The sequence below is a fragment of the Cervus elaphus genome, chromosome 29 (genome assembly GCF_910594005.1).
Source record: "Cervus elaphus chromosome 29, mCerEla1.1, whole genome shotgun sequence".
NCBI classification, from domain to species: Eukaryota; Metazoa; Chordata; class Mammalia; order Artiodactyla; family Cervidae; genus Cervus; species Cervus elaphus.
Window position 1 is genome coordinate 38,488,192 of NC_057843.1, and position 12,377 is coordinate 38,500,568.

General features: G+C 40.8%; 1 protein-coding gene across 3 annotated transcripts in view; it reads left to right on the forward strand.

Annotated features, from left to right (window-relative positions):
- The window catches only part of SPATA6L (spermatogenesis associated 6 like), a 72,132-nt gene that overhangs the window by 620 nt on the left and 59,135 nt on the right, over positions 1 to 12,377 (forward strand). For 2 of the 3 annotated variants that reach the window (XM_043891270.1, XM_043891272.1), the window contains exons 2-3: positions 261 to 315; positions 12,103 to 12,312. In XM_043891270.1, coding sequence (XP_043747205.1) covers positions 12,262 to 12,312 — 51 coding nt within the window. In that variant the 5' untranslated portion in view covers positions 261 to 315; positions 12,103 to 12,261. The remainder of the gene's footprint in view (positions 1 to 260; positions 316 to 12,102; positions 12,313 to 12,377) is intronic. The other variant, XM_043891271.1, reaches the window with a different exon arrangement.

Here is a 12,377-nt window from a genome sequence, read left to right on the forward strand (position 1 = left end):
TAAAAATAACCAGACGCTATGTTTTCAATCTTTTGAAGTTTGTAAACACCGAATGTAGACAAGATGTGAGGAAATGCTGTTAGAATATCACATATGTAACCTTTCCGATGGGTAATTTGACAGTATCAGAGGATTAAATGCTTTAATTTGGCAGTTTAATTACCGGGAAATTATCCAACAATTATTTTGTACCAGTAACCAGTGATATATCCACAAAGGTGTTTATTGTAGTTTTTTTCTTTTTTTTTTTTGGTGGCAAGGAACAAAAAGAAGGAAGTATATATAAATGTGCTGGTATAGAAATATCTCCAAAATGTGAGTAAAAAAGGCAACTTTCTTAGATGTATATTTATATAGCTATACGTATCTGCAAGACACAATAATTCAGTTTGTGTAAAAACAATTTGTGTGTACACGTGTGATAGAAAGTTCCTGGAGGATAAACAAGAATTATTAATGATTACTCCTGGTGAGTAGGGCTGGGGAGGAAAGTTTCTGAGAATCTTTACATTTTAAAAAAAAGTTAAAAAAATTTGGCAGTGCCCAGCAGTATGTGGGATCTTAGTTCTCAGACCAAAGATCTCACCCAGGGAAACTTGCCTTAGGGGTTTTATCCATTGGACTGCCAAGGAAGTCACTGAGCATCTTTACTTTCTACTTTTAGCTTTCCTGTACTGTGCTGCTCCAGTATTTTCCAATGAATATATGTTATACCTTAATAATTAATTACAAATGAAAGTTGAGGAGCACTGTGACTAAACCTTTTGAGTTTAGTAGTGAACGCCTAGGAAAAAACATTATAGCAGCTAAAGTAGGAAGGGAGAGAAGACAACAGCTCCCCTCACTTGTGACTTTTTATTATTTGAAAAACTTCCAGTGACTTACCCTTATATATCATTGGCCAGAACTGGCTTAAATAAATTGTGATTCATTCCCTGGGGCTAGATGCATCACCACCCATGCAAAACCAGGGTTCCACTGGCAAAGAAAAAGAGCTTATGGCTCTTAGGGAGGCAATCACGTTGTCTTTCACAACACTAACCCTGTCTAGTGCTAGCCTAACTCTTGAGTTAATTTCTTAACTTCCTCTACCCCCTGCCCAAGTTTCTCTTAGTATGCTCATTGGCCTTTCAGTTCCTCAAATATATCATTTCTTTCCTGACTCCTGGCCTTCCACATGTGTTGTTCCCTTTGCTGGAGTATGTTTGCTCTTTAAAAGTCTTCTTAGTGGTCGTGCTTTTCTTTTTAGATCTTAGATCAACTGTCATACCCTTAGGCTGACCTGTCCACTGAGTTGCAATTAGGTTCTTATTCCCTCTACCCTGTAACTTTTTATCTCACCCCTAACTTGGCATTTCCTCCCTAGTATTTGTCACACTGTTATTATCTTATCTGTAGTCACGTATTTATTTTATTTCTTACCCAACTAGTGGCTCAGCTGATAAAGAATCTGCCTGCAATGCAGGAGACCCTGGTTCGGTTCCTGGGTTGGGAAGATCCGCTGGAGAAGGGATAGGCTACCTACTCCAGTATTCTTGGGCTTCCCTGGTGGCTCAAGTGGTAAAGAATCTGCCTGCAATATGGGAGACCTGGGTTCAATCTCTTGTTTGGGAAGATCCCCTGGAGAAGGGAAAGGCTACCCACTCCAGTATTCTGGCCTGGAGAATTCCATGGACTGTATAGTCCATGGGGTCACAAAGAGTTGAACATGACTGAGTGACTTTCACTTTCACTTTGTGCCTGACTAGCAAGTGAGGTCCACAAGGGCATAGATTGTTTCTTGTTCAGTCTTGTACCTCCATTGTCCAGAATGGTACCTAGCACATAATAGGTACTCAATAATGTGTGCGGGATGGATGAATAGGGAACAAATGAATGGAAACAAGTATGAAAAGAAAGGGGAACAAGTATGAAAAGAAAGGTGTAGGATTACACACAGATAAAAGAGGGTAAAATGGGAATGGGAAGAATTATGTTTTGGTAGGAGAAGATAGGGTGGATATAAGTAGCCTCATCTTAGCCATGGCTGACTTTGGGGCCTAAATCTTGTGCCCAAGTACAGTGGATACTTTTTACAATTCTTGGAACTAAATCAGACTCTTTTCTGCTTTCTTATATTGGATAATATAATTCCTTGGAAATTGCTTTTGGTCATAATTAGCCTGTTAATTCCATGGACATAGAACTAGCCAGATGAAACTCAAAGGAGCAAATTAATTTTTCCTGAATAGAGATTACTTTACAATGGAAAAATATAGATTATATATATTGTCCAGAATGCCCAAGGGCAGTCCTTGTGGAAGGTTTTGTACAGTATCATTAAGTAAGTATTGAGCCTACAAATGCCAGTCAGTCAAAGCAGAAGCCGAGAGTAATAGGAGTTTGACTCATGAACTCTGATAAAAGTTTGTGAAGTAGAGCTCATGTAAGTCCAGATCCCAAATGACTTGAAGATTGTTAAAAGCTGTTCAGTTACAATTTAGTTCCTTCCCTAGAAGCATTCCTGATTCTTGGGAGAAATTCTCAAGAAGTATGTATGCTTAAAGAAATACTCAAATTGCCAGCCTGTCTTTTGGCTGTTCAGGCAGAGACCATGGTTCTTTTTAATGCATTACTTCTTTTTTAAATTACTTATAAAGTACTACAGACCGCAATAATTTTCTTATGTTATCTGAATTTAAGGTAAATAGATCCACCATGTTTTCTCTTCTAGTTTATGTAAGACTTCTGTTGGGCTTCCCTGGTGGCTCATTGGTAAAGAATCTGCCTGCCAGTGTAGGAGACACAGGTTTGATCCCTGAATTGGGAAGATCTCCCTGGAGAAGGAAATGGCAACCCACTTCCCAGTATTCTAGCCTGAGAAATGCCATGGACAGAGGAGCCTAGTGGGCTACAGTCCATGGGGTTGCAAAAGAGTCAGACAGATTTAGTGACCAACAGCAAGACTTCTGTTGAAGGGAATTCATAGTGATGCCATCAAGAATCCTCTTTTGATGGGCTATTTTAAGACAATGAAAGTTACATAAAGATATGATTACTTTTCCTATTTAAATATGTGTTAAAGATTTTTAAATTGTTACTATGAATATTTTTAAGTACACAAAAGTATAGAATTATAGTATATTCCTTATATCCATCACCAGGTTAACAATTATAAATATTTTGCTACATTTCCTTTCTTCATTTTATTCATTTGTGGGAGTATTTGGAAACAAAGCCTTAAACATGAGATCTTTTCTGCTACATACTTTAATATTCATCTCTAAACAGTGTTGATATTTCGCTTCCATAAACAAAGGGACATATCATACCTATCAAAATTAATTTTGATTAATTAATTAATTGCTTGGTATTATAGCCATAATCAAATTTCCCCAAAAGTGTTAAATATTCTATTTAAGTTGATTTGTCTAAACAGTGTTCCAGCAGAGTCCACATATTGCATTTGGTTGCCAGAGCTTGTATCTTTTAATCTAGAACATTTCTCCACCCCACTTTCTTTTTTTTTTTTTTATATCATTGACTTGTTGCAGGTTAACTGGGTTAGTTGTCTTATGGGATGTTTCACATTCTAGATATGTGTGTTTGCTTTCTTGTGATGTCATTAACATGTTTCTCTAACCTCTGTGAAGTGAAGTTAGCTCTAGAGCAACACTGCTCAATAGAAGTTTCTGTGATTATAGGAATATTCGACTTGCAGTATCCAATACAATAGCCACTCGCCATTGTGGCTATTGAGCACTTTAGAGGGGACTAGTGTGAGTAACGGAGAAGGCAGCGGCACCCCACTCCAGTACTCTTGCCTAGAAAATCCCTTGGACGGAGGAGCCTGGTAGGCTGTGGTCCATGGGGTCGCTAAGAGTAGGACACCACTGAGCGACTTCACTTTCACTTTTAATTTTCATGCTTTGGAGCAGGAAATGGCAACCCACTCCAGTGTTCTTGCCTGGAGAATCCCAGGGACGGGGGAGCCTGATGGGCTGCCGTCTATGGGGTCACACAGAGTCGGACACGACTGAAGTAACTTAGCAGCAGCAGCAGCAGCAGCAGCAGCAGTGTGAGTAAGGAACTGAATTTTAGTTTTTATTTAGTTTAAGTTAATTTAAATTTAAATAGCCATATGTGGCTACCTTACTAGGTCCTGCAGCTCTGGAGTCTCAACTGTATTCAGCTTCACCTTTCTTGTCAAAAGTGCTTCCTATGAATTACATAGGAAGAAGACATATGATGTCACCTTTAGTGAGGTTAAGATTGATCATTGGGTTCATACGGTGACAGCCTGATCCCTCTAATATGACGTTCCCCTAAAGGATGTGATTTTAAGATTTTTATAATATATGTATATATAAGCTTCATCTTTATGCAGTTTATGAGAACCAAGGAAAGAGCCCAACATAGCTCATTGAGCTCTTTTATATATTTATAGTAAAAACCAGAAAGGTAAACTTTTCTCATGTATGTATCAGACTGTAAGAATCTGTTAAAAAAACATTTCAGAGAAATTCCTTGAAGAAGGAGAAACATTAAAAAAAAAAAAATTAGTTCCTGAGTCTTGAAACTGGGCCTGCACTTAAAGAAAAAAAATCAGTAATCTGGCATTGTGTTATTGCTGAAATAATCCAGATTGTTTTAGGTACTTGAGGTTCCTCCCCACCCCCGTCCCCTGCCTTGAAGGCATTTCTCACAAATCCTAATGAACAACTCACTTTGAAAACTCAATTTACTGGTATTATTCACATTGACTAATGAAGAATTCACTGGCACAAAAGATTCTAGAGTCTGACAAACGTGTCTTGAGTCCAGACATAAACTAATGGCCTAGGACAGGACATTGAAGATCTTTCTCACTTTTTGTTGAATACACTGACCTTGTAGAGACAACTGGCTCTAATAAGTGGGCATGAATGTGATGGAGAGAAGAGCTCCACTTTACTTATCTGCCGCTTGTCAGATAATATGGGTGGCCCAATGACAATTACAGGATCTTTTCCTAGAAAATGCACCTATGCATGTACATAAAAAGTTGCTTATCATTTCAGGGGCTTTAGAATTCCTGAGACAGCCAGGGATCACAGAGTAAGATACCCTGGAAGCAAAAGCAGACACACTTGCATGTGTATTTTCACAGCATGCAGTATACAAGATGGAGCCCCAGTGCTGAAGAAGCCAGCTCCTGGTCCTTCCTATTATCCCATATTTATCCTTTCTGTTGTTTTATATTTTCTACTTATTTATTTATTTATTATGGCTGTGCTGGGTCTTTGTTGCTGCCTGGGCTTTTCTCTAGTTGTGCTAAGTAGGGGCTACTGTTTCAGGGTGTGGGCTTCTCACTGCAGTAGGTTCTCTTGTTGCAGAGCACAGGCTCTGGAGTACGCACGCTTCAGTAGTTGCAGCTCCTGGGCTCTAGAGCACAGGCTCAGTAATTGTGGCACATGGGCTAATTAATTGCTCCATGGCATGTGGGATCTTCCCTGACCAGGGGTTGAACCCCTGTCTCCTGCTTTGGCAGGCGGATTCTTTACCATTGATCCACCAGGGAGGCCCCTCTACTTGTTTTAATTTGCTTTCCTTTTCAGACTAGATAATGCAAATATTTTACAAAATTATTTGAAAAGTACCTAAGGCTGTTCCCCTGATGCTGGGAGGGATTGGGAGCATGAGGAGAAGGGGACGACAGAGGATGATATGGCTGGATGGTATCACCAACTCGATGGACATGAGTTTGAGTAAACTCCGGGAGTTGGTGATGGACAGGGAGGCCTGGTGTGCTGTGATTCATGGGGTCACAAAGAGTCGGACACGACTGAGCGACTGAACTGAACTGAACGGGAGGCTATTCAATGAAAAGTGAGTTTTCTATCTTTCTACTCTAGGTTCTTTCCCAGAGACAACCACCGTTAGTAGTTTCTAGATTTTCCTTTCAGAAATATTCTTAGAACGTAGGTACACATCGTATTCTCTTTGTCTTCCAAATGGCAGCACACTTTACACATTTTTGTTTTGTACTTTTTTTTTCCCCTCTTAGTCTTGTATGTTAGAGTTTTTACTGCTGGGACTTGCAGCTTTGCTTTATTCTTTTCTTATGTTGCATACTGTTCCATCTTGACACTTAACCATCAGTCAGTTCAGTCACTCAGTCATAGTTTGAGCATTCTTTGGGATTGCCTTTCTTTGGGATTGGAATGAAAACTGACCTTTTCCAGTCCTGTGGCCACTGCTGAGTTTACCAAATTTGCGGGCATATTGAGTGCAGCACTTTCACAGCATCATCTTTTAGGATTTGAATTAGCTCAACTGGAATTCCATCATATCCGCTAACTTTGTTCGTAGTGATGCTTTCTACGGCCCACTTGACTTCACATTCCAAGATGTCTGGCTCTAGGTGAGTGATCACACCATTGTGATTATCTGGGTCGTGAAGATCTTTTTTTGTACAGTTCTTTTGTGTATTCCTGCCACTTCTTAATATCTTCTGCTTCTGTTAGGTCCATACCACTTCTGTCCTTTATCAAACCCATATTTGCGTGAAATATTCCCTTGATATCTCTAATTTTCTTGAAGATATCTCTAATCTTTCCCATTCTGTTGTTTTCCTCTATTTCTTTGCATTGATCGCTGAGGAAGCCTTTCTTATCTCTCCTTGCTATTCTTTGGAACTCTTCATTCAAATGGGTATATCTTTCCTTTTCTCCTTTGCTTTTTGCTTCTCTTCTTTTCACAGCTATTTGGAAGGCCTCCTCAGATAGCTGTTTTACTTTTTTTGCATTTCTTTTCCATGGGGATGGTCTTAATCCCTGTCTCCTGTACAATGTCACGAACCTCAATCCATAGTTCATCAGGCACTCTGTCTAACAGATCTAGTCCCTTAAATCTATTTCTCATTTCCACTGTGTAATCATAAGGGATTTGATTTAGATCATACCTGAATGGTCTAGTGGTTTTCCCTACTTTCTTCAATTTTAGTCTGAATTTGGCAATAAGGAGTTCATGATCTGAGCCACAGTCAGCTCCCGGTCTTGTTTTTGCTGACTGTATAGAGCTTCTCCATCTTTGGCTGGAAAGAATATCATCAGTCTGATTTCAGCACTGACCATCTGGTGATGTCTATGTGTAGAGTCTTCTCTTGTGTTGTTGGAAGAGGGTGTTTGCTATGACCAGTGTGTTCTCTTGGCAAAACTCTTATTATCCTTTGCTCTGTTTCATTCTGTAATCCAAGGCCAAATTTGCCTGTTACTCCAGGTGTTTCTTGACTTCCTACTTTTGCATTCCAGACCCCTATAATGAAAAAGACATCTTTTTTGGGTGTTAGTTCTAAAAGGTCTTGTAGGTCTTCATAGAACTTTTCAGCTTCTTCAGCGTTACTGGTTGGGGCATAGGCTTGGATTACTGTGATATTGACTGGTTTGCCTTAAAAACGAAGAGATCATTCTGTCATTTTTGAGATTGCATCCAATTACTGCATTTCGGGCTCTTTTGTTGACTATAAGGGCTACTCCATTTCTTCTAAGGGATTCTTGCCCACAGTAGTAGATATAATGGTCATCTGAGTTAAATTCACCCATTCCAGTCCATGTTAGTTTGCTGATTCCTAGAATGTTGACATTCACTTTTGCCATCTCCTGTTTGACCATTTCCAATTTGCCTTGATTCATGGACCTAACATTCCAGGTTCCTATGCAATATTGCTCTTTACAGCATCAGACCTTGCTTCTATCACCAGTCACATCCACAACTGGGAGCTGTTTTTGCTTTAGCTCCATCCCTTCATTCTTTCTGGAGTTATTTCTCCAGTAGCATATTGGGCACCTACCGACCTGGGGAGTTCATCTTTCAGTGTCGTATCTTTTGCCTTTTCATACTGTTCATGGGGTTCTCAAGGCAAGAATACTGAAGTGGTTTGCCTTTCCCTTCTCCAGTGGACCACATTCTGTCAGACCTCTCCACCATGACCCGTCTGTCTTGGGTAGCCCCACATGGCATGGCTTAGTTTCATTGAGTTAGACAAGGCTGTGGTCCATGTGATCAGATTGGCTAGTTGTCTGTGATTGTGGCTTCAGTCTGTCTGCCCTCTGATGCCCTCTCTCAGCGCCTACCATCTTACTTGGGTTTCTCTTACCTTGGATGTGGGATTTCTCTTCACGGCTGTTCTAGCAAGCTGCTGCTCCTGACCTTGGACATGTGGTATCTCTTCATGGCCACCACTCCTGAATTTGGATGTGGGGTATCTCTTCTCGGCCGCCGCTCATGACCTTGGATGTGGGGTGTCTCCTCTCGGCTGCTCCTGTGCCACGCTGCCGCCACTGAGGCCTAACCATAGTTGATTTAATTGACCATACTTAATGAACCTCTATGGTTTCCTGTATTTTTTAACTACAAGTAGTGTTGCAGCGTATATTTTTGTATACTTGTGAAAGTATACCCATATATATGTATTCCTATTAATATCAGTAGAATTCCTGAGTCAAATAAAAAATTTTGATAGATATTAACAAATTGCTTTCCAGAGAAGTTATATGTGATAGAATAATGGCCCCAAAGATATCCATGTCCTAATCCCTGGAACCTGGGAATATTATTACCTTCCATGACAGATCAACTTGCAGATGGAATTAAGATTTCTAATATGCTGACCTCAAAATTGGGAAATTGACCTGGATTAGATAGTGGGTCCTGTATTGTTGCAAAGGTCATTAAAAGTGGAACCAGAAAGATGGTAGGATGAAAAGGACTTGGTTCAATGTTGCTCACTTTGAAAATGAAGGAAGGGAGCTATGAGTCAAGGAATGAAGGCAGCCCCCTTGAAAAGGCAAGGAATGAAGCCCTCACATTTTGCTTTTAAAGCTCTGTGTTGGATTTCTGATGCACGAAATGAAAAGGTATACGTTTTTCTTGCTTTAAGTCATGAAGTTGTGGTGGTTTGTTTTAGTAGTCATAGGAAATTAATACACTTTATGTATTTACACTCCTATAACAACATATGAATGTATTTTCACACATTCCTGCCACTAGTAGTTCCCTTTTTAAAAAACGGTTTCCTTCCCTCATACTAATTCTCCTTCCTACATTATTTGAAAAGAAATATTTACAATTTAGTGTCCTGTAGTTAAATTATTTTAGATAAAAGGAAAATCTCAGCTATAATTCTCTCTCATACTTTTCTTCTTTGCTCACTGAAATGAACTCTTTGGAAAATTCCCCTCTGGGGCATATGCACCATTTTCTTGGCAGTGGCCACGATGTGAGTAGGATGTATTACTGATGTGTCATTTCTGCAATGCTGTTTAACTGCTGACCAGAATGCACTGCAGAAACACTCTGGGAATAACAGTTGTTCAGTTCTGCCACCTACACAGGTGCCTACGCAGCTGGTAAAGCCAGTCTCTGTGAGTGGTGACAGTCCAGTGGTTTTGCTTGGTCTCCAAGTGGAGGTGGCCATGTGTGCCAGAGGCATTGTGTATGGAGCAACTTATGCATCTCTCTCGCAGCTGAGTGCCTCAAGTAACTGTGGTGGGGAAAATGAACAGAGTCAAGTATTTCCTGTCAATTCATGAAATACCCCTGTGGCAGATTAGCATAGGTAGCTGTGCTCGGTCCTTTCCCATTTTGCCTCTTTAGTTTGCACTGTAGTGGTGGGCCCTCCTGTTATGCATATACTTTAAACCCTATAGACTGGCTTGACCATCTCTGTACTTAACATCTGATCAGGATAATTATTGAGCATCTACTATGTTAGGTATTTAGGATATAAACTTAGCCATGTAGAGCTGACAGTTCACAGAGACAAATAGTAATCAACAATCACAGGAACAAATGAAAACTGCTATTGTTGCAGTTTCCAGAAAGAGAATACACACACACACACACACACACACACACACACACACACGGTGGTTTAGTTGATAAGTTGTGTCCATCTCTTGAGACCCTCTGGACTATAGCCTGCCAGGCTCCTCTGTCCATGGGATTCTCCAGGCAAGAATATTGGAGTGGGTTGCCATTTCCTTATACACGCACACACACACGCAAAGGAAGAGCAAACTCCAAAAGATTGGGAACGACAGGGTAGCCTAGTGTGCTGCAGTCCATGAGGTTGCAAAGATTCGGACATGAATTAGAGACTGAGAAACAAACACACACACACACACACACACACACACACACATACATAGATACATATATGTGTAATATGTATTACATGTAGTATGTGTAATATGTATTACATATATATATATATATATGCAATAGATTCCACCTTGTCTGGGAGAACATAAGAGAAGCTTGGGTGGGATATGTAAATCTGTGTACATTTGGTAATCCATTCCTACATCGGATGATACCCTCGGTAAAGAATATAGAGTGAGGAAAAGAAAGAACCAGAAACACTGCTTTGCCAGGGAGAGAAGGATGAATAGAGACAGAGGAAAAATGGCCACAGAGTTGGAGGGGAACCAGAAAAGAGCTGTGTCTTAGGAGCCAAGCAAGGAGATTTCAGTTTTATCAAGGAGAGTCCAGTTACGGGAGAAGAGTCCAGTTAAGGGCTAGGAAGAGCATAGAATGGGACATTGTGTCTCGGGATCAATAGATTGTTGCAAGGGCAGTGACATGGTAGGGCACACCTGGATTCAAGGGTGGCTCCTTCCCTTCAACTGTGTGATGTTGGACAAATGGCTGTCTGGCCTCAGATTCTGCATCTGTAAATAAGGATAATATCTCCTTCAAAACGTTATTGTGGGGGTGAATTTAATTACCATATGCAACCCTAGCATTTTGCAGGTTCTCAGGAAAGATTGATTCCTCCCTTCTATTTTGTCTAGCCATGTACATATATAATATTCAGGTTTTGTTTGTCAGTCTCCTTGATATCTTAGCATTGGTGTTGATGATGCACTTGTGAGGGTCAGGGCAGGTCCTGTCCCTGTATATAACTTCATTAGTAAGGGTGCTAGCAAGCTGTTGTGAGCTGACAAATCAGTGCTCTAAATATTGTAAGTACCCACTGGTGTGCCTCTCCATATGCAGACAGACGGATCATTGAGCACTGGGTATGGACACAATACATCTTCGTTCATCATAATGAGTTTTTCCCTAGGGAAAGTCATTCTGGTTGCCAAAATGAATACTTAATTCTTGTCTCAGGTTATCTTTATACACTCAAATTTCCACTATTTGTATAAATCTCTAATGCAAAATATTAGTAATAAATGACTAAATTCCAATACATTTTGTTGTTTGCTTTTTAGAGAGAGTATTGATCCTCCCAGATTTTTTTTTGATTAGCTAGAAGCAGCCACTCCCTCCTCTTTTCCTTCTGTTTTGTCTTAAATACAGTGAATAAGAAAAAAGTGCTTTTTTCTCTTCTGGTTAAGAACTTTGCCTTGCCTTCTACCTCTGATGGTTTTTACAGTGTAACCCTGGCTTTGGCAACTATGGTAACTACTGATTGGGAGATAATGTAATTCAGTGCTTGCTTTAAGTTAACTAAATCCCAGCAGAGAGACTGAAAAATATTTCCATTGTGACTAGAACAGGATACCTAACTTTTAAACTTCTCTAAGAGTTGTCCTTGCATTTTTCAGTTAACATGGGTTTCATTTCTTATTGACAGTGGGTGGCCATGTTTTCTGAACCAAACATGAGGAGGTAACATTTCATAAGAGAGTACCTCTGCTGTGCTGTATGCTGTGCTTAGTTGTGTCAGACTCTTTGCGACCCCATGAACTGTAGCCCACCAGGCTCCTCTGTCCCTGGGATTCTCTAGGCAAGAATATTGGAGTGGGTTGCTATTTCCTTCGCCAGGGGATCGTTCCAACCTAGGGGTCGAACCTGCATCTCTTGCCTCTCTTGCATTGCAGGTAGATTCTTTACCACTGAGCCACCAAGGAAGCCCCATCTATATTAATTGGAATTGTTACAGAATTTCCAGGGCTTGGGGGTCATATAGCTACATAAAACAGGCAGCGCTTTAAATCATAAGGGAACTATGATCACACTAAACTTTTAGAATGGACACTGTAAATATTTTAACCTAGTGATTGGGGCCCTAAAGAGTTGATGGAAAGAGTGGCGGAAAGGAAACTAGGACTCTTGGCATCTCTTGATCAGGCGACCGGGGCAGTACACAGGGACGTGCCCTCCCGCCAGCGTGCAGTCTGGGAAGCTGATGTTGCGACGCGGAGTTCCAAGTAGAGCGCTGGAGGCTCACGCGCGTGCGCAGGGACCTCTGGCGCATTCCAGGGTGGAAGGGTGCCCGTTTGAGTGTCCATGGCAACAGGACGCTTCTGCCTTCTGGAAGCCTTGGCTCCAGCTCCTGCCGTGTGAGACCAGTCCTGGTGGGAGGGACCTGGGCTGGGGGCGGGGGACTGATGGGGTTACAAGGG